General features: G+C 62.9%; 1 protein-coding gene across 9 annotated transcripts in view; it reads right to left on the reverse strand.

Moving 5' to 3' along the window:
* NFATC1 (nuclear factor of activated T cells 1) overlaps positions 1–24,722 on the reverse strand; it is a 111,877-nt gene that overhangs the window by 20,239 nt on the left and 66,916 nt on the right. For 2 of the 9 annotated variants that reach the window (XM_070049841.1, XM_070049839.1), the window contains exon 9: positions 17,721–18,085. In XM_070049841.1, coding sequence (XP_069905942.1) covers positions 17,721–18,085 — 365 coding nt within the window. Of the gene's footprint in view, positions 1–17,431; positions 18,089–24,722 lie in introns of all 9 variants that reach the window. The other 7 variants (XM_070049835.1, XM_070049833.1, XM_070049834.1 and 4 more) reach the window with 4 other exon arrangements.

The raw sequence follows: 24,722 nt of genomic DNA on the forward strand, positions 1-24,722 counted from the left end.
CTGCCAGCCGCCCTGCGCAGAGGCGAGATGGACGGTGACGGAGTGGTTCCCTCCGGCTGGGTGGGACCAGACCAGCGCCGTGTCCCTGGGGACCAGGGAGAGGTCTGCGCAGGAGACCTCGTGGACTTAGGTCTCTGCCGAGGGCCACGGCCGGTGTGGCTTCAAGCCTGGCTATGTTTACAGAAAGGGCCCAAAGCGTCCCACTGCTGACACATGTGCCCCAAAGCTGCCGCTCCTCCTGTAACTCAGCCCCCTGGAGGCGCGGCACACGACACAGGACCCACCATTCCCGGGCACGATCTAGGGACGCGCTGATAAGTTCCCCACCTGTGCAGCCACCACCAGACGGTTCCAGAACATTCTGGCACCTGGAAGCGCCCTGGTGCCCACTTGCAGCCGACGGTGCCCCTGCGTTCCACGTAAATGAGACACAGCATCCGTGGCCCGTCTGCCCACACCGTGGGGCCCCAGTGCCCAGCCGTCGTGAGGCACGCACTCGCTGCTCCTGGGGAGGTGTCTGGGAGGGGAACTGACCGCTCGGGCAGCAAATCGGCGCGAGCTCGAGAGGCTGCGGAGGTGGTTGTGCCCGTGCCCGGCGCTGCCGGCCGCTGCCAGGGCCTCCGGGGCCTCCGGGGTCTCCCAGAGGCTGCCCCAGGGCACCGTGATTTCTTCTCGCAGTGCTGAGCGCCTCTCCACTGACTTTTCTTCCACTCAGGTTTTCTTTGGAGAGTTTTCTATTAAATCTTCTGCCTGTTTTTACACAAAAGTCAGGTTTGGAGTATGCTTCTTTATCTATTACTGAACTGCAAATGTTCTTTTTAAGAATGTATTCTGGGGGCCGGCGCTGTGGTGTAGCAGGTAAAGCCACCGCCTATGGTGCCGGCATCCCACAGGGCGCCAGTACGAGTCCTGGCTGCTCCTCTTCCAGCCCAGCTCCCTGCTGTGGCCCGGGAGGGCAGTGGAGGATGGCCCAGAGCTTAGCCCTGCACCACGTGGGAGACCAGGAGAAGCTCCTGGCTTTGGATTGGTGCAGCTCTGGCCGTTGTAGCCATTTGGGGAGTGAACCAGCGGATGGAAGACCTTTCTCTCTCTGCCTCTATAACTCTGACTTTCAAATAAATAAATAAATCTTAAAAAAGAGATTATGAGCCGGCGCCGTGGCTCAATAGGCTAATCCTCCACCTTGCGGCGCCGGCACACCGGGTTCTAGTCCCGGTCGGGGCGCCGGATACTGTCCCGGTTGCCCCTCTTCCAGGCCAGCTCTCTGCTATGGCCAGGGAGTGCAGTGGAGGATGGCCCAGGTGCTTGGGCCCTGCACCCCATGGGAGACCAGGAAAAGCACCTGGCTCCTGGCTCCTGCCATCGGATCAGCACGGTGCGCCGGCTGCAGCGGCGGCCATTGGAGGGTGAACCAACGGCAAAAGGAAGACCTTCCTCTCTCTGTCTCTCTCTCACTGTCCACTCTGCCTGTCAAAAAAAAAAAAAAAAAAAAAAAAAAAAAAAAAAAGAGAGATTATGTTCTGGATACGCGCCCGTCATCAGATAGCTGTTCTACAATACATTCCTCCAGGTACTGTTTGCTGTTTCATTTTCTTAAAGGTATCTTTTGAAGCACAAAAAACTGAATTTTGATGATATTCAGTTTATCAAATTTTTATTTCATGGACTGTTTTCTTGGTGTCATATCTAAGAAATCTTTGTCTAGTCCAAGGTTTGATGATTTTCTCATTTACTGTAAAAAGTTTTATTAACTTTTACATTTAAGCCCGTGCTCAGTTGTGTGTGTCTGTACTGCTTCTGCTCATGGATATACGCCGTCGTCTCAGCATCAGCTGTTAAATGGGCTATTCTGTACTTTGGTCAAGTGGCTTAGTACCTTTGTCAAAAATCAATTCACCGGGCAGGCGCCGTGGCGTAGTGGGTAAAGCCGCCACCTGCAGTGCTGGCATCCCATATGGGCGATGCTTCAAGACCCAGCTGCTCCAGTTCCAGTCCAGCTCTCTGCTGTGGCCTGGGAAGGCAGTGGAGGATGGCCCAAGTCCTTGCTCCCTGCACCCGTGTGGGAGACCAGGAAGAAGCCCCTGGCTCCTGGCTTCGGATCGGCGCAGCTCTGGCTGTGGCAGCCATTTGGGGAGTGAACCAGCAGATGGAAGATCTCTCTCTCTCTGTCTCTCCCTCTCTCTGTAGCTCTGTCTCTCAAATATTTTTTAAAAATCAGTTCACCATAAGCCCGGGGGTTTTCCTGGACTCTCCGGTGAGCTGCGTGTACTGTGCTGATTCCACACGGTGCTCCACGTAGCTTTCCCGTCGGGGAGTGCGAGTCCTCCAACTCTGTTCTCTGGTGGCAGGAACGCTGTGGCTACTCTGGTCTTTGAATCTCCACGCCAAAGCCTGCTGGGGTTGCGCGGGGGCTGCAGTGACTGTAGATGAGGCTGGTGAAAATGAGCCGTGTGGCCTGGCTGACGCCTCTGCCCCCAACTGGGCCACTCCCCGGTGCTGAGTCCCGCACTTCTCAGTGACGTTCATTCGTATTTTACTCCTTTTAATGCTACGGAAATAGGATTTTTTCTTGACTTCATTTTTGGGTTATCCGTTGTACACAGACAGACAGTTGGCTTCTATACTGAGCTCCTATCTCACAGCCTTGCTATACTTGTTGGTCTGTTTTAATAGTTTTTTTTTAACGTTTCCTGGGATTTTTTTAGGATTTTTGCGGCAAGCTCAGGCCGTGGGTCAACGAAGACAACGTTGCTCCTTCCTTTCCAACCCGGACACCTCTTTCTTGTGCCTGGCTGCGCTGGCCGGGGTGGAAGTGGACACCCCGCCCCGTGAGTGACCTGGGGAGGCCACAGGGCGATGCTCACGCCGTTCTGGTCACTGAGGAAGACGGCCTCCTCTGCCGAGATGCCCGCCAGAGGTGAGCGCGGCCCTGCAGGGCTGGGCTAAAGCCAACGGCTCTACGTCGGCTCAGCGCTGCCATTCCTTGCTGGGCTTCACGTGCAGTTTCCTGTTTTGTGCGTTTTCTGACTTCGCTGCCAGGGTCATGTGACCTCATGGGATTAGGCAGGGGGGCTCCTCTTCCTTGGCGCTCTCGGGGGCTTTGTGCAGCGCTCAGCGTGGCTCTTCTCCTTGCACTGGGTCAAGAGTCCAGAGAGCAGCTCTGCACCTGGGCTTTTCCCTTTGGGGAGACTTTAAATTATCCATCCACGGCATTGGCCTTGTGGCATAGCTGCAGCGCCGGCACCCCATATGGGGGCTGGTTCGAGTCCTGGCTGCTCCACTCCCCATCCGGCTTCCTGCTAATGGTCCAGGAAGGCAGTAGATGGTCCAAGTGCTTGGGCCCCTGCCACCCATGAGGGAGACCGGGAAGAAGCTCCTGGCTCCTGGCTGCACCCGGCCCAGCCCTAGCTGCTATGGCCACTTGTGGAGTGAAGCAGATGGAAGCTCTCTCTCTCTCTGTCTCTCCCTGTCTCTAACTCTGCCTTTCAAATAAATGAATCTTTTAAAAAATTATAAATCCGGGCCGGCGCTGCGGCTCAATAGGCTAATCCTCCACCTGCGGTGCCAGCACCCTGGGTTCTAGTCCCGGTCACTCCTCTTCCTGTCCAGTTCTCTGCTATGGCCTGGGAGTGCAGTGGAGGATGGCCCAAGTGCTTGGGCCCTGCACCCGCATGGGAGACCAGGAGAAGCACCTGGCTCCTGGCTTCGGATCAGCACGGTGCACCGGCCGCAGCAGCCGTTGGGGGTGGTGAACCAACGGCAAAGGAAGACCCTTCTCTCTCTCTCACTGTCTACTATGCCTGTCAAAAAAAAAATAAAAAAAAATAAAAAATTATAAATTCTTCTCTCTGCTTGCTATGGGCCAGCGGTCCTTGTCACTCTCAGGTCAGTTTCGGTAAATGGCTCCTTCTAAGAACTTCCCGCTCTACTCTGCGTTGTCAGATCTTCCTTTCTAATCTCTTACGTTCTCTAGGAGTCCCTGTAATTCTCCTTTTCATGCCTTCTGTTGATCAAACTAATGAGAATTTTTAAGACTTGTTATTTGAAAGGCAGAACAGAAGAAAAGGAGAGACAGAGAGACAGAGGTCTCCTAGCTGCCGGCTCACTCCCCAGATGGCTGCCACAGGCCGACCTGAGCCTCGCGAAGCCGGGAGCGCCATGCTGGTCTCCCAGGGGGTGCAGGGCCCAAAGGTTCGGGCTGTCTCCTGCCGCTCTCCCAGCGGCAGTGGCAGGGAGCCGGGTCGGAAGTGGAGCAGCTGGGACTGTAACAGGCACCAGACGTTGGCTGCACCTGCCGCACCACACCACAGCCGGCGGCAGCTCTGCTGTTCCTTTCCAAGAATAATCTGCTGTTCACGGATTTTCTGCTGTTCAACTGCGTTGACTTCTGCTCTCGCCTCCTGCTTGGGTCTAGCTTCCTCCTCTTTTTCATCGTTTCTGGGGAAAACGTTGAGACGACTGATTCGAGCTTGCCCTCGTTTCTTGACAGAGAACTACGAATGCCCTAAAGCAGGGTCCTGCCCGCGCTGACTGGCCGCCGCCTCAGCTGCTTTCGGCTGGAACCTCTCGCCGCCTTCGTACGTTAAGCCATGGCTTATTTAAGAACACGGCGTTTAACTTCCAAATGTTTGTAAGTATCCTAATTTCTGTTGTTGACTCCCAATTTAATTCCATGTGATCAGAGTTGAAGTTCGCAAGCATTAAGGCCAGCTCTAGGGCAAAGCAGGAAGCGGGCCCTGGCCTCCACCCGCAAGGCCCCGCCCGTGCCCTGCCCTGCGCCCGGGATCCTCTGGGGGAGTGGGTGCTCCTCGCCCTTGCGGACTCCAGTTCTGCCCGCGCTGCGTGGTGCCTCGGGGATCCGCTATCTGCCAATCATTAGCTTTGGCTTCCCTGCCTCGCCTGAGCCGGCCGCCTGGGGCCAGCACGCTCTGCTCTGCACCCCCGGCCCCGCCAGGCTCGTCCTCTGCCCGCAACAGCCCCTGCCTTTTCCTGCAGTCTCTCGTCCGCTTACACTTGGTGGATGACCGGGCTCACGCCGGGCACTCGGCTGTGTGTCGCCCACGTCCTGTGAGATTTTGTGCTGTCACCACGCTGCCTTTGCTGCTGCATCCCTTGTGTTTCACGTACGTATTTTCTAATATAAATGCCTTATCCTTGTAGTGTCTTTACACGTTTCAGTTACACAGTATAAGTGCATACACGTGTATATGATTAATTTGAAAGTCAGAGAAAGAAAAACCTTGCATCTACTGACTCACTCCCCAGATGTCCCCAGTACCCCAGTTAGGGCTGGGTTGAAGCTTGGAGCCAGGAACTCAATCCAGGTTTCCCGCGTGGGTGACAGGAAGCTGAGCCGTCGCCTGCTGTTCCCCGGTCTGCGTTGGCAGGAAGTGGGTGAGGAGCGAGAGCTGGGCTCAGCCCAGGCACTCTGCTGTGAACACAGGCAGCCCGAGGAGCACTGTGGCGGTCATGCCAGATGCCTGCTCCGCACACGCACACGCACAGATATGCTGTTTACGTTATTCCTGAAGGTTAACACATGCATCTTCCTCCGAATGATCTGTTTCATGTTGACCCTTCCCCTACCGGTGCCTGGGAGCACGGCTCTGACGCCCCCGCCCCCTCGGCGCTGCCCTCTTCGTGGGCAGTGAAGCTGGCAGCAGAGTTCTGTGGTCTTGTGCAGGTCTGGGCCTCCCTGCTGTGCTGCCTGGTCCCGCGGGGCTCCCGGGGTCTCTGGGCCGGCCCAGTAGCCCACTGTGCACCGGCCCGTCACACACGGGCTTTGTTTCTTCATCTCTCAAGGCCACCTCTGTTGGAGCCAGAACTCCGGTGGGCAGTCACCTGGCGCCCCCAGCCCCCAGCATCGGCTTCCGACAAGAACGCAGCCACTGCGCTCACCCAGCCGTCGGGGCCGGGGTGCTTCTGCTGCTTCAACACCTGCCTGTCTGGGGTGACAGACATCTCTTCGAACTCATGCTGCCTGGAACTGGCTGACCTTTGTGTGTGCAGAGAATCATGGTTTCCACCAAATCTGCGAAGTTTTCCGACCACTATTTCTTCCAATATTCTCCTCCCTTTCTCCCCTCTCTCTAGGACTCTCCTTAATTATAGATTTTTTTTTTTGACAGGCAGAGTGGACAGTGAGAGAGAGAGACAGAGAGAAAGGTCTTCCTTTTGCCGTTGGTTCACCCTCCAATGGCCGCCGCGGCCGGCGTGCTGTGGCCAGCGCACTGCGCTGATCTGATGGCAGGATCCAGGTGCTCCTCCTGGTCTCCATGGGGTGCAGGGCCCAAGCACTTGGGCCATCCTCCACTGCACTCCCGGGCCACAGCAGAGAGCTGGCCTGGAAGAGGGGCAACCGGGACAGAATCCGGTGCCCCGACCAGGACTAGAACCCGGTGTGCTGGTGCCGCAGGCGGAGGATTAGCCTAGTGAGCCGTGGCGCCGGCCTAAGTATAGATTTTTAAAAAAGATTTATTATTTGAAAGGCAGAGTTCGGGGGGGACAGGCAGAGAGGAGGGGGAGAGAGAGGGAGAGGGAATCTTCCATCTGCTGGTTCACTCCCCAGGTGCCTGCAATGGCAGGGGCTGAGCCAGATCAAAGCCCGGAGCCTGGAGCTTCCTCCGGGTCTCCTATGTGCGTGCAGGGGCCCAAGCACCTGAGCCATCCTCCTGTTTCCCGGGAGTATCAGCAGGGAGCTGGGCTGGAAGAGGGGCAGCCGGGGCTCGCGCTGGCGCCCGTGTGGATGCCGGCTCTGCAGGCGGCACCAGCCTCCCTACGCACTCACTCTTGTGCTCGAGACGGCGTCCCTGCTGTCCCCGCGGCTCTACTGTTTCTCTTCGCCCCCCGTTCCTCCTGTCCCACGGACTGCGTGACTCACTGAGCGTCCGCTCCCCGTTCCTCCTGTCCCACGGACTGCGTGACCCACTGAGCGTCCGCTCCCCGTTCCTCCTGTCCCACGGACTGCGTGACCCACTGAACGTCCGCTCCCCGTTCTTCTGTCCCACGGACTGCGTGACCCACTGAGCGTCCTCTCCCCGTTCCTCCTGTCCCACGGGCTGCGTGACCCACTGAGCGTCCTCTCCCCGTTCCTCCTGTCCCACGGACTGCGTGACCCACTGAACGTCCTCTCCCCGTTCCTCCTGTCCCACGGACTGCGTGACCCACTGAACGTCCTCTCCCCATTCCTCCTGTCCCACGGACTGCGTGACCCACTGAGCGTCCTCTCCCCGTTCCTCCTGTCCCACGGACTGCGTGACCCACTGAGCGTCCTCTCCCCGTTCCTCCTGTCCCACGGACTGCGTGACCCACTGAGCGTCCTCTCCCCGTTCTTCTGTCCCACGGGCTGCGTGACCCACTGAACGTCCTCTCCCCGTTCTTCTGTCCCACGGACTGCGTGACCCACTGAGCGTCCTCTCCCCGTTCCTCCTGTCCCACGGACTGCGTGACCCACTGAGCGTCCTCTCCCCGTTCTTCTGTCCCACGGACTGCGTGACCCACTGAGCGTCCTCTCCCCGTTCCTCCTGTCCCACGGACTGCGTGACCCACTGAACGTCCGCTCCCCGTTCCTCCTGTCCCACGGACTGCGTGACCCACTGAACGTCCGCTCCCCGTTCCTCCTGTCCCACGGGCTGCGTGACCCACTGAGCGTCCTCTCCCCGTTCTTCTGTCCCACGGGCTGCGTGACCCACTGAGCGTCCTCTCCCCGTTCTTCTGTCCCACGGGCTGCGTGACCCACTGAGCGTCCTTCAAGGCACCTGGCTCTCCTCCGCCAACTCTACTGCGCAGGCACACTTTCTGACTGCAGAACTTCTATCTGGCTCTTCAAAAACACAATTTCTACTTCTTCATGACGTTCTCCCTGGCGAGGGGTACGAGCTCTTTGGACGAGTGATGGCCGCTCTCAGGGACGCCTGTGTGGGGCCTCCTCACAGCTTGTTTAGAACGGGACAGCACACGCGGCGTCTGCACTGGGACCGACCCCTCCTCAGCAGACAGCCGCCGCCGCCGCTGGTCTCCTGGCTCCCGGCTCCCCGCAGGGTGTGACCACCACGCTCCTCTTGCTGGGGCTCACCCTGGCTGGTCGGGCTTCATGGCCCCTAATTACCAGCCGAAGGCTGCCTTACCTGCTGGAGCTGGGCGGGCAGCCTCCACGTTCCTTCAGGGAAGCCCGTGTGTCCCAGCCCGCTGGCCCTCGGCTGGTGTTGTAGGGTCTCAAGGTCAGCCAGAGGTGACTGACAGGGCCTCTTGTCCAGTCCTCAGCGGGAGCACTGCGTGTGGCCCAATCCCAGCTGCACTGAGGGCGGGGTCTTGGTGGAGCGGCTGCAGGGGCGTGGCGGGCAGGGGGCTGGGTCCACTGCGCGTCACAGAGCAGCTCCCCTCTGCCTGCCGTCCGTCTGGTCACTCTCCACATTCCAACTGGGCTGGTTTGGTGATTTCCCTGTGTTTCTGCTGCTTTCTGGGTGGTCCTCCCCGACAGTGGGCCCCAGAGTGCCCCCGGGGATGCTCGGCCCATCTCTGGGGGAGAACTGTTCACCAGCGGAGCCGCGACGCGGCTGCCACGGCACTGTGGAATGGAGCCGCAGGCCAGGCGGGGGTCCTGGCTGACCTTGGCATCAACGTCCTTCTGTGGAAGCCGATGCTGTGCGGGCAGATTGGCCTGGCCACGGGATTTTCCAGGGGTTGAATGTGGAAACGAGACATCGCACGTCAAAGCCACTTTGGGAAGCGGCCGCGTCAGCTGCTGACTGCTGCTCCCACTGGGTTCTCGGCTGCCGGCACGGATGTGTCAGGCTGCACTGGGCACGGCTTTCCCACCACTTCCAGCTGCCCCTGTCCTCGCCTGGGCACCACGTGCATCCACGAGTCAGGCACTCTGCTCCTCAGGACCCAGAGCCCCTGGAAGGGTCCATGCTCGGCACCGGGGCGGGCCGGCCGAGTGCTGGGTGGTGCCCAGGCCCTGGCTGCCCCTGTGGACAGAGCCCTCGCCATGTGGCCCCTCGCTGCAGGCGCCAGGCACGGAGGGCGGCCAGCAGTGGACCTGGTTTCCCACTCTCTGTCCAGGACACAGCTCAGGGAGGCGCTCCCGTGAGTGCGCATTCTCCAAGAGCAGAAGTGGGGGCGGAGGGCACAGAGCAAGCCTGCTCGCCGAGCTCCGGGAGGGAGCTGTGCCAGCCGCCGTGCAGCAGGCGAGCAGTGCTCACGGCACCCGGAGACGCAGGGCGCCGCGTGCCGCCACCTTCCACGCCTGCTCACAGGCAGCGGCAGACACGCCGCAGACCTCCACAGCAGCGCCTCTGCCGGGCCACGGAGCCCCAGCGCCTCCTCTCCAGCGCCTCTGCCAGGCCGCGGAGCCCCAGCGCCTCCTCTCCAGCGCCCGCGAGGGAGGGGACAGCCGAGGTGGCAGGCAGGTCAGCAGAGCTGAAGGCGACGCCACTGGATCCCCTTCCTTTTTTTTAAGATTTATTTATTTATTTGAAACGGAGTTACAGAGAGGCAGAGGCAGAGAGAGAGAGAGTCTTCCATCTATGGTTCACTCCCCACATGGCTGCAACGGCTGGAGCTGTGCTAATCCACAGCCAGGAGCCAGGAGCTTCTTCTGGGTCTCCCACGTGGGTGCAGGGCCCAAGGACCCGGGCCATTCTCCACAGCTTTCCCGGGCCACAGCAGAGAGCTGCACCGGAAGTGGAGCAGCCGGGACTTGAACTGGCGCCCACATGGGCTACCGGTGCTGGAATGCTCCTTCTGAATACACAAGGTTCTTGCACTCAGGGTGGGATCTGGATTAGAAATGCGAGGGCAGTTCAAGTTCATGGGGACACAGAACTAAACAGGTGAACCCAGGGCCAGCACTGCAGCCGCTAAGCTGCCGTCCGCGTGGTCGCTCTCCACGTTCCGGCTGCTCCACGCCCCGTGCCGCCCCCTGCAGGCCCAGCACCCACACTGGGCTGGATCCCAGAATCCTAGTCTTGGCCTGGCCCAGCCCCGGCCGCTGCAGCCATCTGGGGAGTGAACCAGCAGCTGCAGAATCTGTCTCTCTCAATCTGTCTTTCCTTCTTTCTCTGTAATTTTTTCAAATAAAAATAAATACATCTTTTTAAACAAAGCAAGATAAGTTCATGTTGGTGCCCCTCAAAAACGAAATCCGTGCAGTTTCTTTCCTGACAGTTTCCCTTCCTCCTTGAAGGCCACTCGTGAGCGTGGACTTGGAAACCTTCTGCCCCAAAGCCGTCTTCTCTCCTTTCCCACGAGCTCCGCTAAGTGCTCGAAGCCGGTGCAGCTCCGATCACAGCTGCCGGTACTGACAACGGCCACGTGCGTGGCAGGGGCTCCGCACAGGAGCAGGGCGCTCCTGGCACACAGCCTTGCTCAGCGCCGCCTCCCACCCCGCCCCGGCCACGATGCTCCTCTCGGGGACAGCCCCATGACTGCCGCTTGCCCTGGAGCCAGAGCCCTGCACGGGCTTTCAGCAGGTGCCCCGAGTGAGACCCTCGTGGGACCGCGTGTGGCTTTCCCACCAACACCCTCCCTGCACGGGGCCCACACGACAGACAGCTACACAGGAGCTGGGCTGTGGCGGCCGGCGTGTGCCCGGGTGTCCCAGGGACGGGTCTGCAGCCTGCTGGTCTCCCTCGCCCACAGCCCCCCGCGTCCAGGCGGCACGCGTGGGATTTCAGGCTGATTCCCGGCCAGCCGTCGCAGCGCGGCCCTGAGGAACCACTCCACGGCTGAGCCGTCCGCCTCCCCGTCACTCGCAGCCTGTGTCGGCTACGTGAGGGCGCAGCCGCGCGTCGGCGGGGAGGCCCCGGCGTGGCGCCCTGCCAGCTCCCTAAGACTTTCCATGAGGAAACCCTTTTGTTTTCTCCCAGCGGCCTGGGCTCAGGAAAGCAGGGGCGGGCGGGAGAGCCGCGCACAGCACAGCCCAGACTGGAGCAGACGCTGCCCCCACCGCGTCTACCTGCTTGTTGTTTTAATGACATCAAAGACTGAGGGGTGCGGGGTGCTGGAGGGATCTGAAAGGCCCGATTGTGGCAGAGGCGGCGGGGGCGGGGAGGCGCCCGGGCCACGTCAGCAGCTGTGGCCATTCCCAGCACATGCACACGGACGGGAGCCGAGCGCGCGCACGCGTGTGCGGGCTGCCAGGCCCACTGCACCCAAGTCAAGGAGCACAGTGGGCGCCCGGTCTGGTGCCCTCAGTGCGCGGCGCCTGGAAGTACCAGGGTCTTGGAAAAGAGTTCCCGCACAGCTTCCGGGCCCAGCTTCTAAAAAAACTACATTTCAAACAACCTGAGGTCCATTACACCAATGTGCTAAAAAGGTGCCTTTGTGGCTACTTCACGCTCGAGAACTCTGCACGCTACCTTAGAAAGCCTACCTCTTACGAAGCAAAGTAGAGATTTTCATCCTTAAATGCATTTACAGACCAAACACTTTTTTTGAGACAGAGGGGGAGAGAGAGAGGGAGATAGAGGGAGAGAGGGAGGGAGAGACCCAGTGAGAGAGAGGGAGGGAGGAAGAGAGAGAAAGAGGAAAGGAGAGAGGGAGGGAGGGAGGGAGGGAGAGAGGGAGAAAGGGAGGGAGTGAGAGAGGGAGAGAGGGGGAGAGAGAGGGAGAGAGGGAGGAGGGAAGGAGAGAGGGAGGGAGAGAGAGAGGGAGGGAGGGAGGGGGAGAGAGAGGGAGAGAGAGGGAGAGAGAGGGAGAGAGGGAGGGAGGGAGGGAGAGAGGGAGAGAGGGAAGGAGAGAGGGAGAGACGGAGAGAGAGAGAGAGGGAGAGAGGGAGGGAGAGAGGGAAGGAGAGAGGGAGGGAGGGAGAAAGAGGGAGAGAGGGAGGGAGAGAGGGAGAGACAGGGAGAGAGAGAGAGAGGGAGAGAGGGAAGGAGAGAGGGAGGGATAGAGAGGGAGAGAGGGAGAAAGGGAGGGAGGGAAGGAGAGAGGGAGGGAGAGAGAGGGAGAGAGCGAGACAGAGGGAGATAGAGAGATAGAGAGATAAGAGAGAGAGAGGGAGAGAGAGGGAGGGAGGGAGGGAGGGAGAGGGAGAGGGAGAGGTGCTAGAGACCCACCCACTGGCTGCCTCCCCAAATGCCCACAGCAGCCAGGCTGGGCCGGCTGGTGCTGGGAGCCGGGAGCTCCGCCCACGTGACTGACAGGGGCCCAGGCACTGGAGCCCCCTGCGCCTCCCGGCTCTGTGTCCGCAGGAGGCTGGAGTCAGGAGCCAGAGAGGAGGACGGCGCCGGGCGCTGGTGCGGCTGTGGGCACCTTAACCTGGGCAGGCCAGCCTGCAGACCCGGAGCTTCTGAAACCAAACCCGAGAGCACGCGTAACTGAGGAAACCAGGACATCTGAAAGCTGCCGGCTTGGGTTTTGAGATAACGGGAGTGTGGCTCAGTGCCCAGCAGCCGGAGGCAGCCTGTGGGCAGCCTGAGAGTGCACCCCACCGCGGGGGCGCCCGAGGCCGGCTGTGCGGAGCAGGACTAACCCCCTCCACCTGACTCCCAAAGCAGCACCCCCACGAGGGCCCTCAGACGCTCCTGGAACACGCGTGTGAGGAGACTGCACGGGGCAGCGGAAACCGAACTTTTCATAAGGTTTTCTGAAGAACTTTTCAAAGTTCTCTCGTGCAAACAAGTTCTTTCTCACTCCTGCTGGGCCTGGCTTTGCCCCCAAGCCCACCTCGCCGCCTGGGCCACAGGGGCAGGCCTGGCTGTCCACCTCAGCAGGCACGGCTGAGGGGCCGGGTAGGCTGCAGCACCGCCACCCTGTGTGCACCAGTCTGAGCCCCGCCCATTTCCGACCCAGCTCCCCGCTAATGCGCCTGGGACAGCAGTGGAATGCGGCCAAGTGCCTGGGCGCCTGCACCCCCGTGGGAGACCTGTTGGGGCTCCAGGCTCCTGCTTCAGCCTGGCCCAGCCCCGGGCGTTTGGAGAACCAGCAGATGGTGACTCTTTCAAATAAATAATTTTTAACAAAGAAAAGAAAGCACAGCTGGGAGCCACAGGGCGAGGCCAGCCGTCCACAGGGGCCGCCGAGCCGCTTCTGGTCCCCGTGCACCCCCGCCTGTGGCTCTGCAGACCCCCGGCCCTGGCCAGCACCGCAGTGGGAGCGTGCAGGAGACGGCAGTGCGGCGGCGGGAGCGAGGCCCACGTTGCATCCAAGGCGCAGGGTCCGGGCCTGCACTGTCCAGGGGTGAATAAAGTCTGCCCTCCCAACGGGCACCTCGCTCCCTGCAGTGAAGGCCGGTGAGGGCGCTGACCTCGTCCCGTCAGATCCACTTGGAATGGACGCGTTTCCGGCTCCGCCGCTGCTCCGCTTCTCTCTGGGCTCCCTCCCTGGGAGGCTGTAGCCTGGGTTCCCCGGAGCTCAGGATCTGCCCCCACCCCCCCACTGAGCTGCACCTCAGGCTACATCAATAAACAACCAGGGAGCCTGTGCGGTGGGTGGGGGTGCAGGAGGCCCCCACAGCCTCCACCTGCGTCCCGGCCGCCCTGGCCTCACCGGGACCCAGGCTGCCGAGTCATGGGCCATGGGCTTCTTGGCCACTTCCGCTCTGAGGGCGCGGGGCACACCTTACTTATTTGTGAGATGGGTGGGGCTATGGAGAGAGAGAGAGACACACAGAGACAGAGAGAGCTCACTGGCTCCCTCCCCAAACTCCTGCCGCAGCTGGGCCCAGTGCCGGGTCTCCAGTGCCCCGGTGCCACGCGGAGTGCACAGCACAGCCAGTCTGGAGCTGGGGACTCCGCTGTGGGCTGCAGGCTTCCACGGGGTCCCACCCGGGGCTCTGTCCGGTGAATTTAAATCAACGGCAGCCACGCACAGCACTGAAACTGGGCGCCAGCAGAGGACTGGCCACCCTTGGGCTCCTTGCCCGCCCCTCCCCCTCAGACCTGGGTCCCCTGCCCGCAGTGCAGGTCTGTGTTCCATGCTGGGCCCTCAGGGACAGACCGGGGACCCACCTGCCCAGACGTGAGGATGGGCTCTGAGACCCGAGGACCCAGGGAGTCCAAGGGGGTCTGCAGGTGGAGGCTGCCCCCGACAAGTGCCCCCCGCAGCTCCTGCCCCTGCCCACCCCAGCAAGCCCTGCAGAGGCAGCGGCAAGGTTCACGAGCAGGGTCTCCTGCCACACGGCCCGGACGGGGCTGCTGCTCGGGGGCCGGGAGGTGCACCCCACCCCTGCGGCCCGGACCCCGCGTCCCTCAGCCTCAGGTGCGCGCCCAGGAGGAGGTGGCTGCACACGGGTTTCAGCAGGCGCCCTTGTCCCCAGCCCAGCAGCGCCGAGGGTTGGGACCCCCTCAGGAACCGTCTGCCCCCGCCAGACCCGGGGAGCCCCACATCCACACGGAACTGTCAGCTGCTGCCAAGGGCCTCCACCACGACCCCAGCCCTCCACTCTGAGCGGGTGGCACAGCATTGTGACAGGAGAGCAGACGCGCAGAGGACGGCACAGACGGGTCGTTGGTCTGCCTGAGGGTCCCCAGGACCCAGCTGTGGCCCGAGGGGCCTGCGGGGCACGTGGGGCTGGGCCGAGGCTGGCCTCTCTGACCAGGGGTGTGGTGGAGCCCAGGCGGCGAGGGGTGCCGCCAGCTGAGGAGCGAAAAGCTACCCAGGAAGGGCCACCCGGTCAGCGGGGGCTCGGGCGGGGCCAGGGCGGGGTCCTGAAGGCCCCTACACTTGGGAGAGGAGCTTGCTCGTGGCAGGTGGCTCCAGGTGCCCAGGGGCTGAGGCAGTCGGGCTGCCACTGGGCCGGGCCTCAGCGTTCCCGTGCACATGGACACTCCCCCACACACACCCCAGGGCACACATCTGTGCTCTCAGCCCCCGGGGACCGGCGGGCCCCGAGGCCAGCTCTCTCGCCCAGCCCTGACCTGTGGAACAAGGCCAGGTCCCTCCCCTCCAGCCACGTCCCCACGACACTCCTGCTAGGACCGTGCCAGCGCCGCATTTACCACGTGGAACAGGCCCGCCCACACCGCACCTGTGACAACGCTGCGTCTGGCCTCCGCTGCCCAGGGTGGGAGTCCAGGGCCAGCTGCACGGCGCCTCTGCAAAGCTGTCCTGCCTCAGCACTGCCAAGGCCTGGGCAGGGGTGGACAGAGAGGACGTGCCCTGTCCTCTGCACCCCCAGCTGCAGCACGGCGACACCAGCATTTCTGGGGACAGCAGAGCCGCGGCCCTGGAGGCGCACGCACCGGTATCCTCCCCAAACCGAGAGCGCGCCCGGGCAGAGCGTCCGGCTGGGCAGACGCAGGATCTGTGTGTGCTAAGGAAGCTGCGCAGCACGACTGACAGGTGGCTGTGGCCCAGTCTCCCGCTGGGCGGACACGTCCCATGAGAAGGGCACTCGGTGCGCCTGCACGCACAGGTTATGCCGCTGGCACTGCCCTGCGGTCACGGTGAGCCTGCCAAATGCTGCCGAGGCCATCAAGGGAGGCGCAGGCCTGGGACGGCCGGGGGTGGACAGAGGCGCGCTCACTCAAGGCCGGCACTGGGCGCTGGGCTCAGGGCCGAGCGGTTTCTGACACAAGCAATGCAGGAGCCCTGCTAGAAGCTGACAGCCTCACGTCGGGGTGCAGGCGCGGAGTGACCGGCGCTGAAGCAGACGGGAACGGAGACCGCGGTGCACGGGAGCCCCTGCCCACCCCGGCGCCAGGGTTCCTGCTGCCCGACCATGCAGGCTGGAGACGCTCGCCTGCTCCCAGGGGAGGCGCCTGTTGGGGAGTGGGTGGTGCTGAGCTCCCGTGGGGCCAGGGGCTCCTGCACACTCTTCCCTCTACGAGCCCTTGGAACAGTGGGAGCCGGGGGGGCACTGGACCTGGGCCCACAGCTCCCGCAGACCAGCCGCAGGGAGGGGGCTGGAGCCCCCACCTCAGAAGCTGGCAGGCCACGTGCATGGGTGTCCCGACACTGCCCCAGGCCCCCTGCTCCAGGCGTGCACCCTGGTCTGGTGCTCATATCTGGGAAAACCGCCAGAGCCCCTGCAGACGCCCCCAACCTCACACACGCATTCTGAGCAGGCCCCGGGAACACGGCACTGACTCCTACAGGACAGACGGCCCCGGCTGTGGGTCAGCTGCCAATCAGCACGGCACACGGGCCATGTGCGCGTCACAGTGCCTGCTTCCCTGGGCCACAGTGTGCCAGGACACGAGGGGAGTGACTATAAAGTATGTGCACACACATGCACATGCAGACACACATGTACACAGGCACACACACGTGCATACTCACATATACACATACATACACACACAGGCACACACATGTCGACACACACGCACACACAGATACAAACACATACACACAGGCACACACATGGAGACACATACACACAGAGATACACACACATACACGCACACACACATACACAGATACACACATACACAGGCACACACATGGAGACACACATACACACATACATGCAGCACACACACAGGCACACACAGGCACACACAGATACATACAGGCACACATACACAAAGGCACACACACACACACGCACACATAGACACATAGACACACACATACACACAGGCACACACTTGGAGACACATACACACAGAGATACATGCACACACAGGCACACACACATACACACAGATACACACAGGCACACACATGGAGACACACACATACATGCAACACACACAGGCACACACAGATACATATAGGCACACATACACAAAGGCACACATATGGAGACACACATACACAGAGGCACACACACAGACACAGACATACACACACACAGGCACAGACACACACACATACACACAGGCACACACACAGACACACATATACACACATACACAGACACACATGGAGACACACATACACACAGGCACACAAATGCACACACATACGCACATACACAGACACACATGGAGACACACACACACACTCAGGCACACATGGAGACACACATACACACAGGCACACAAATGCACACACATACGCACATACACAGACACACATGGAGACACACATACACACAGGCACACATACACACACACACACAACGCAAGGAGCAGGACGAGCCTGTGCTCATCAGCACTGCAGGACGCGGTGCTCACAGATCTCACTCACAGCCTGGCCTGGCCGTGGCAGGGGCTCCAGGCCCCGCCCTTCCCAGCAGTGTCCCCTGCGCGGTCAGCAGAGCTCTGTCGCTGTCCCCACCCACCAAGCTCCAGGCTCCTCGCAGTGAGGCCATCACGTAACGACGGATCACCGGGCACGGGCGCCCTCACGATGCCACGACCCAGGGCACCTGGCGGGAGCCACGTCCGGCAGGGGCCCCTCCCTCCAGCTTGAACGTCCTGGGCCGGCACCCATGGCCTCTGCTCTGCCCACCCCACCGCCGGTTCACCAGACGGAGCTGACGCGGCACAGCACCGAGCGCACGCGCTGGGGCCCACGCCGGTGTGGCCACGGCACTTACCATCGTCCAGGTACAACTGGTCCAACTCCTCAGGTTCACGCTTGACCGTTACAGGAATAGGGGCCAAATTACTACTGTCCTCACGCACCTCTGGCAGTGGCCGTGGCCCAGCGGCTGCAAACTCACGTCCTTGAACCTTCGGCAGGCGGTGCTGTGGGTGGCCGGTCACCGGAGGGAGGGCCTGGCCGTGGGGCTCGTGGGTGGCGGGCGGAGGTTGACAAGAGGGGCTGTTGGGACAGAGTGAGTGCTGGTGACCAAGGGAGCGGCTACTGCTTGGAGGAGGACTCACCTGCGGCTGCAGGACGGGGGCCGGCTGCTCGGGTGGCCCAGGGTGCACGGCCAGCGCTCCCGGCACCTCCTGGACGGGGGGCACCTCTCCGGCCGGCTGCTGCAGTCCCAGGTGGCCGAGGCCCTTGGTGTAGGCAGCGGAGGACAGGTCGTGGAGCTTCGGGCTGGTGAGGGGCGGCGCTGGCATCAGGGAGCCCCGCGGAGGGCAGGCGGGGAAGCCGGCCAGCAGGCAGGAGCCGGGGTCGGGCGGCGCGGGGAGCTGCTGGCTGTAGCAGGGCCTCGGGAGCGGGCTCAGGCCCTGGCTCGTTGGTCCACAGGTCAGCGCAGGCTCGTAGTCATCGGTGGGCTCCGTCTTTATAATGGGAACTGCTAGGACGAGAAAAAGTCCACTCAGCGCAGGCTGCAGACGGCTCACGGGACAAAGCGAACCCCGAAGGGGCCTCCGCCCCCAACAGTGCTGAGTCGTGGGCCGTGGAGCCCGCACGGGAGCCACCCCGGGCCGACTGCGGCCGAAGCCCACACGGCACACGGTGGCAGACGTGGGGACCCGGAGGCACTGCTACTGCTGCTGCTGCCAGAGCCCAGTGACCCCGAGCACGCCACGGACGGCCGCCGGCCACCAGCGAGGCACACGGAGCCGGCCGTCATCACTAAGCAGGCCCCTCCCGTGCCGGGAGCGCCTCCTAGCCCTGTCTGCTCCTGGCAGCTCTGCCCCACAGCACCTGCCCCAGGGCCCTAATGAGCTCCGCCAGGCTGGGGCCTGGCACAGCCGCCCCAGGCTCCTGGCTCAGGGCCGGGGCCCCTGCACCCGGGGGTGTGACCACATGTGGCCCAGGTGCCCCACGTCCAGAGAAGAGAAGCCTCCCACGGAGCGCTCTGGCCAGCATGCCGACACATCTGTTCCCCATCAGGCTGGGTGCCTTGCGTCACCCACAGCTGTGAACAATACACACGGCGTCTTCCAGAAGCTCGGGTGCAGTGGGAAGGCCTGTGCTAACCAGAGACGCCCCTCACCGGGAAGTGCCGATGGGTCCCGGCGACAGAGGCTGCCGGGCACACCCGGCAGTAATGGCTGGGGCCCCGCCATGCTGTCCCCCGCACCCGCCTCCTGGTCCCTGCTCACCGGCCCTGCACTTGGACAGTGGGCAGCAGTGAGGCAGCAAGCGCTGGCCCCGGGCTGGGGGGGCGGTTTCCTGTGCCCCCAGGGACACGTGGAGCCACAGCTGGAGTGAGGATTGCCCATCAGCCTTGCTCACTGCTCAGAGGCTGTGGTGCTGTGGCCCACGGCCAGGCTGCCCTGCGTGCCAAGGCCCTGAAGACAGGCAGTGGTGCTGCGTCCAACCAGTGAGCCACTGGCCGCTCCCAGTGGGACCCTCAACTGGGGCCCCTCCCCATTCAGTCAGGGGAGCGGGCCGGCCCGCAGAGGCTGGACCTGGCGGACGGGGTGCCCGTGTGCTGGATGACGGCCTGTGTGCTGGCTCTGACACAGGTGGGAGGGTGTATCCTCAGTGGCCTGCGCCCCTGGACGCCTGCAGAGCCAGCTCTGGCTAGCAGAGGAGGGGTGGGGCGTGCTGGCCACACAGGGCAGGCAGGGGCTGCTCATGGCCGGGCCAGGCCGCCGCCCGTCGTGGAGACCCCCGTGGAGTCCCTGCTCCAGCCGTGCCCTCCAGGAGGCCTGATCGGTGGGGCCTCCACGGCTTCCCTCAGCCCAGCCTGGCCACGGGGCGGCGGGTGCCCCTCCTGGGCTGGGTCTCTTGCCAGGCAGACAGGGAGGGGCCGGCTCCCCGCGAGGCTCGCCAGACCGCTGTGCGAGGGGAGGGGCGGGGACGGCTGCCAAGAGCGAGATGGACGTCCTCACACTTAACAGGAAACAGCGTCGTAACCCAATTCATCTCCCAGCATGGGTAGGCGGCCGGCGCCCAGCCCTGGCTGGGGCCTCCCCTTCCCCACGCAGGGCCTGTGAGCACTGGAAGGCCCTCTGTCTGGAACTCAGGGCTGCGTCGGCGGCGAGCCCGCCCCCAGCTCTGCGGCTCTGCAGGGGGCGCCCCAGGAGCCGCCCTGCGTCCAGGCTGGCGAGGCCTGCACGTGGTCAGCTAGCTGGTCACTGTGGGCACAGCTGTCGCTGAAAACAGCCCCAGGGACGTGAATACGGCAAAGGCCAGGCTCTAAGTACGGGATCGCCCTCCCGCCGGATTCCCAGCCGGGCCCAGACTCCGGCGCGCGACCACCGTCCCATCACAGGCAGTGAGGCCGGGCCAGGCCACCGACGCCGGAAGCCACAGAGGCTGGGCACCGCGCGGACCAGGCGCGTCCGCCTCGCAGTGAGAGCGGTCGCTTTGCGGCCTGTTCAAGGCCACCTGGCGCCCACGGCACTGGTGACGCAGAGGGTCCAGGGTGCCGGGGCACCAGCGACTCTTTCCACAGGAAAAGCGCGTCCTGCGGTGCTGCCGGAGCCTGGCTTCCTACCTACAGGTGCAGAGCAAACCCAGGACCGGCACGCTGGGCTGCGCCCCGCGGTGGGCAGGGGCCCTGCGGCACAAGCACTGCCCCTCCCTGCCCGTCTCTGGGGCCTGTGCTGCCAGCCCTGGGGGGCGCCGTGTGACAGGAAGCCCCTGGGGCTGAGGCGGGGCAGCAGTGAGACCCTAGCCGCACCCCTGCCCTGTCCTCTGGGACGGGCATCAGGCATGTGGTTACGGACGGAACACGCCCTGGGCCCTGAACGGCCAGTCCAGGGCTGGGCCCGGAGACAGTGCTGGCCCCCTGGGAGACACCTGGGGGCAGCACCCTGGGCTCCCGGGCCAGGTGCACACAGCATGACCCAGAGCCTGCAGCCAGAGCTTCCTGGGCACCCGACACCCCAAGCCTGGTCCTGTCCCCCACAGGGCAAGGGTGGGCACGGCGAGGCAGGCCAGCTGCCTCTCCCAGCCGTCGCCCCAGGCAATGCACCTCTCCCCGGGGCCTTCGTGGTGCACAGACGTAGGTCACGGCAAGTGCCCCACGCAGGTGTCAGCCCCCGCCTGTCCACGCCACGCCCGCCTCAGGCCCTTCTGAAACCTCCTGTGTGGCCACAGGCAGCTGGGGTTTCACAAACCATTGCTGAGGCCCCAGCGCCGCAGGGCCACACCGCTGAGGCTGCCAGAGGGCAGGGCCAGCCCTCAGCGCTGCAGGGCCAGCCCCCAGCACCCCAGGGCCACAAGCGGAGCCTTCAGCTCCGCGGCTCGCCCAGCGGACGTCACAGACGGGCTCCTAGTGCCGGGCCCCTAGCGGAGACCAGGCGCCCGCCCTGTGCGAAAGGACAGCTGTCCCCACGTCTCCCTCAACCTCCCTGGGCCGCGTGGTGCAGAGGCAGCCGGCGCCTGGGCCCCTCTCGCCTACCCCCTCCCCAGCCCCAGGCCCTTGTTCCTGTGCACCGAGGACCCGGCTTGGCCGCAAGACCCTGGTCTGTGACCCGACGAGGAGGGGCCTGGGGCAATCCTGCGTCCATATGCGGTGGCCATGCGTGAGCCAGGCTCTGTCCATGGAGAAAGCAGGAAGGCTGCAGGTCAGCTCTCCCAGCAAACCTCGCTGGCCTGTGTCCCCGTCTGGGTCTGGCGGAGCCCCCAGGGCCGCCCCCAAAAGACTCAACAGGGACAGAAAAGCCCCAGGCCCCCGGCACACACGCAGCAGACGCCTCCCTGAGGGCACAGCCACAGCTCAGGGCAGGGCAGCCGCAGGGCGCTGTCTGCCAGGCCACCTCCCTGGACATGAGACAGGCAGCTGGCCCCGCCCACCACGGACACAGCAGTGAGGCGTGTGGCACCCAGCAGCTCCCCACTCCCGACCTGCGTGGTGTGGGCGGGGTCAGGCGAGCAGCAACGCCGTGTCCTTCGGAAGCCTGGAGGCGCGGGGGCCCAGGTCTCAGGGTGCCAAGCGTGGTGGCGGGAGGCTGGGCCGGGCCTGCGACCTCCCTGCTCACCACGCCGCTGAGCGACCCCAAACGCCTCAGCTTGAATTACTTCACCAGGTGCGTCCTGCGCGGGAACAAAAGCCGTCTGTTCCAGGCGGGGCCTGGGAAACAAAGGCGGGATTGTCCCGGCTCCCTGCCCGCACTGCGTCAGCGTCCACAGCCAGAGCCGTGACTGCAGCCTGGGGCTGTCCAAGGGCGGAGGGGCTGCAGCCACAGGCCGGGGGGCGGGGGACCCCGGCCCAGGGTGATCAGGCCAGAGGCGGGGCTGCGCGCTCCATCCGTCCTTGCGGGCACCTGCTCTAGGGTTCCTGGGGTCAGAGACTCAGGGCTGACTTCCCTAAGGCCCACACGGCCGACCCCGCCCCTCCTAGGAGCCTGACACCGGGCGGGAGCCAGGCCCCCACCCAGACGGTCTTGCTGTCTGTGGGGCACCAGCCCACGGCTCTCCTCCAGGGGACAGCTTCGGAGACTCCGCCGCTGACCCGGGCAGCTGGTGCAGAGCTGGTCAGCACAGGCCACACGGCCAGAACCGCACGACAGGGTCGCTCCCAGCAGCTGTCAGGCTGCCCATGGAGAGCAGCGTCCTTGCGAGCAGCTGCGTGTCCAGGGCTCACGCCTCTGGTAGCCCCCAAGGTGGGACACAGGGGTCGCCTCTCCCCGGGGTCTTTTTTTTTTTTTTTTTTTACAGACGAGTACACAGTGAGAGACAGAGAGAAAGGTCTTCCTTTGCCGTTGGTTCACCCTCCAATGGCCGCCGCGGCCGGCCCGGTGCACCATGCTGATCCAATGGCAGGAGCCAGGTGCTTCTCCTGGTCTCCCATGGGGTGCAGGGCCCAAGCACTTGGGCCATCCTCCACTGCACTCCCGGGCCACAGCAGAGAGCTGGCCTGGAAGAGGGGCAACTGGGACAGAATCCGGTGCCCCGACCGGGACTAGAACCTGGTGTGCCGGTGCCGCAAGGCAGAGGATTAGCCTAGTGAGCCACAGCGCCGGCCCCCGGGGTCTTCTGACCGCAGCTGCTTCAGAGCTGGGCGGCCCCCGACCCGCAGGTCCCCAGGCAGAGCCCCCAGCCCGCGTCCCGCTCGGCTGCAGCGTGCATGGTCCTTCCTGCCCTGGCTGACCACACCCCCGCTGTGGCTCCCAGACCCCTGCAGGACAACACACCCAGCTCAGGGTCTGTCCTCGGGTCACACGGTGCACACGCCGGCGCCTGTCCCCTTGCTGTGCCCGCCCTCATATCTGAAGTCTGTGGGGCCATTTCCCCCTCACATCCTGTCCTGTGTCTGCACACGCAGGGCCCAAGGAAGCTCATGGTGAGTGTGCACACGTGTCCACACGGATGTGTGTGCATGTGTGCTAGTGTACACATGTACACACGTATGTGCCTGTGTGCTAGTGTGTGCATGTCCATGTGTCCACACATATGTGTGCTAGCATACGTGTGTCCAAGTGTATGTATGTATGTCCACGCATACACACATGTGTGTGCTAGTATGTGCACGTCCATGTGTCCACACATGTGTGCTAGTGTGTGCATGTCCACGTGTCCATACATATGTGTGCTAGCATATGTGTGTCCATGTGTATGTATGTCCATGCGCACACACATGCGTGTGCCTGTGTGCTAGTATGTGCATGTCCATGTGTCCACACGTGTGTGCTAGTGTGTGCATGTCCATGTGTCCATACATGTGTGCTAGCATATGTGTGTCCATGTGTATGTGTGTCCATGTGTATGTATGTCCACGCGTACACACATGTGTGTGCTAGTGTATGTGCATGTGTCCACACGTGTGCACACGTGTGCACATGTGTATGTCAGTGTGTCCGCATGTACGCACATGTATGTGCCTGCGTGCTAGTGTGTGCATGTCCATGTGTCCATACATGTGTGCTAGCATATGCGTGTCCATGTGTATGTATGTCCACACGCACACACGTGTGTGCTGGTGTGTGCATGTCCATGTGTCCACATGTAAACATGTGTGTGCACGTGTGTGCGTTTCCTGTGAGGTGGCTAGGATGCCTGCATTATCACTTAGCATTAGGGGTCCATGCCTCTCTGGTCATCTCAGTCTGAGTCCTTCTACCACAGGGACACCTGCTGGGAGCCGGGCTCCAGGCAGTGACCTGTGGCCTCTGCAGCGGGACCCTCACCGGTGAGCGCTGGTTCTCAGCGCCTCTGCAGCGTGAGGTTTAATATGTGGGAGCAGAACATGAAATACAGCCCAGTGGGCTGAGCCACTACTCGATACGCTGGCACCCCACAGCAGAGCTCTGGTTCGAGCCCCAGCTGCTCCACTTCCGATCCAATTCCTACTAATGCACCTGGGAAAGCAGCCAGTGATGGCTCAAGTGCTTGGGCCCTGCACCCACGCGGGAGACCCCGATGGAGTTCCTGGCTCCTGGCTTCAGTCCGGCCCAGCCCCAGCCGCTGTGGGTATTTGGGGAGTGAATCCGCGGACGGAAGATCTCTCTCCCTCTTGGTCACTCTGCCTTTCAAATAAATATGTAAAACTAAAAGAAAAGAGAAAATGGGCTCCTTACTTTCTGGCTGGAATGGCGCGCGCCCGGGGACCTGGGAGACCACAGCAGGAGCCTCGCCGGCCCAGCCAGGCCTGCAGGGGACGTGGGGCGCCAGGTCCCCTGCACACAGCAACGCGGCTGTCCTGTGGTCAGGTTGGCTTGGAAGAATGTCCACACGTCCAGAGGGCCAGCCACACTGCTGAGCGCAGGAGACGCCAGCAGCTGGAGTGGCCGGCTCACCTCTGAGCTGACCCAAGGCCACCATGGGCCCACTGCCCACTGTTTCCCACCATCACCACGGACTCAGTTTCTCATCAGAAGAGACCCTGGCTGGGAGCAGTGCCAGTCCCCTGCGGCGCTCTGGGCACTGACGGTGGGGCTGTGGGGGGAGCGGGCTGGAGGTCCCCCCACAGAAGTGAAGGCTTCTGTCTCCGAGAAGAGGTCAGGGAGGGCGGGACGTGGAGGTGGAGCGCAGGCCCCACTGCTCTCTCTGGGCACAGCCCCTCGGCCGCAGGCCGGCTCCACCACGGA

This window comes from Oryctolagus cuniculus, chromosome 10 (assembly GCF_964237555.1).
Source record: "Oryctolagus cuniculus chromosome 10, mOryCun1.1, whole genome shotgun sequence".
Lineage (NCBI taxonomy): Eukaryota > Metazoa > Chordata > Mammalia > Lagomorpha > Leporidae > Oryctolagus > Oryctolagus cuniculus.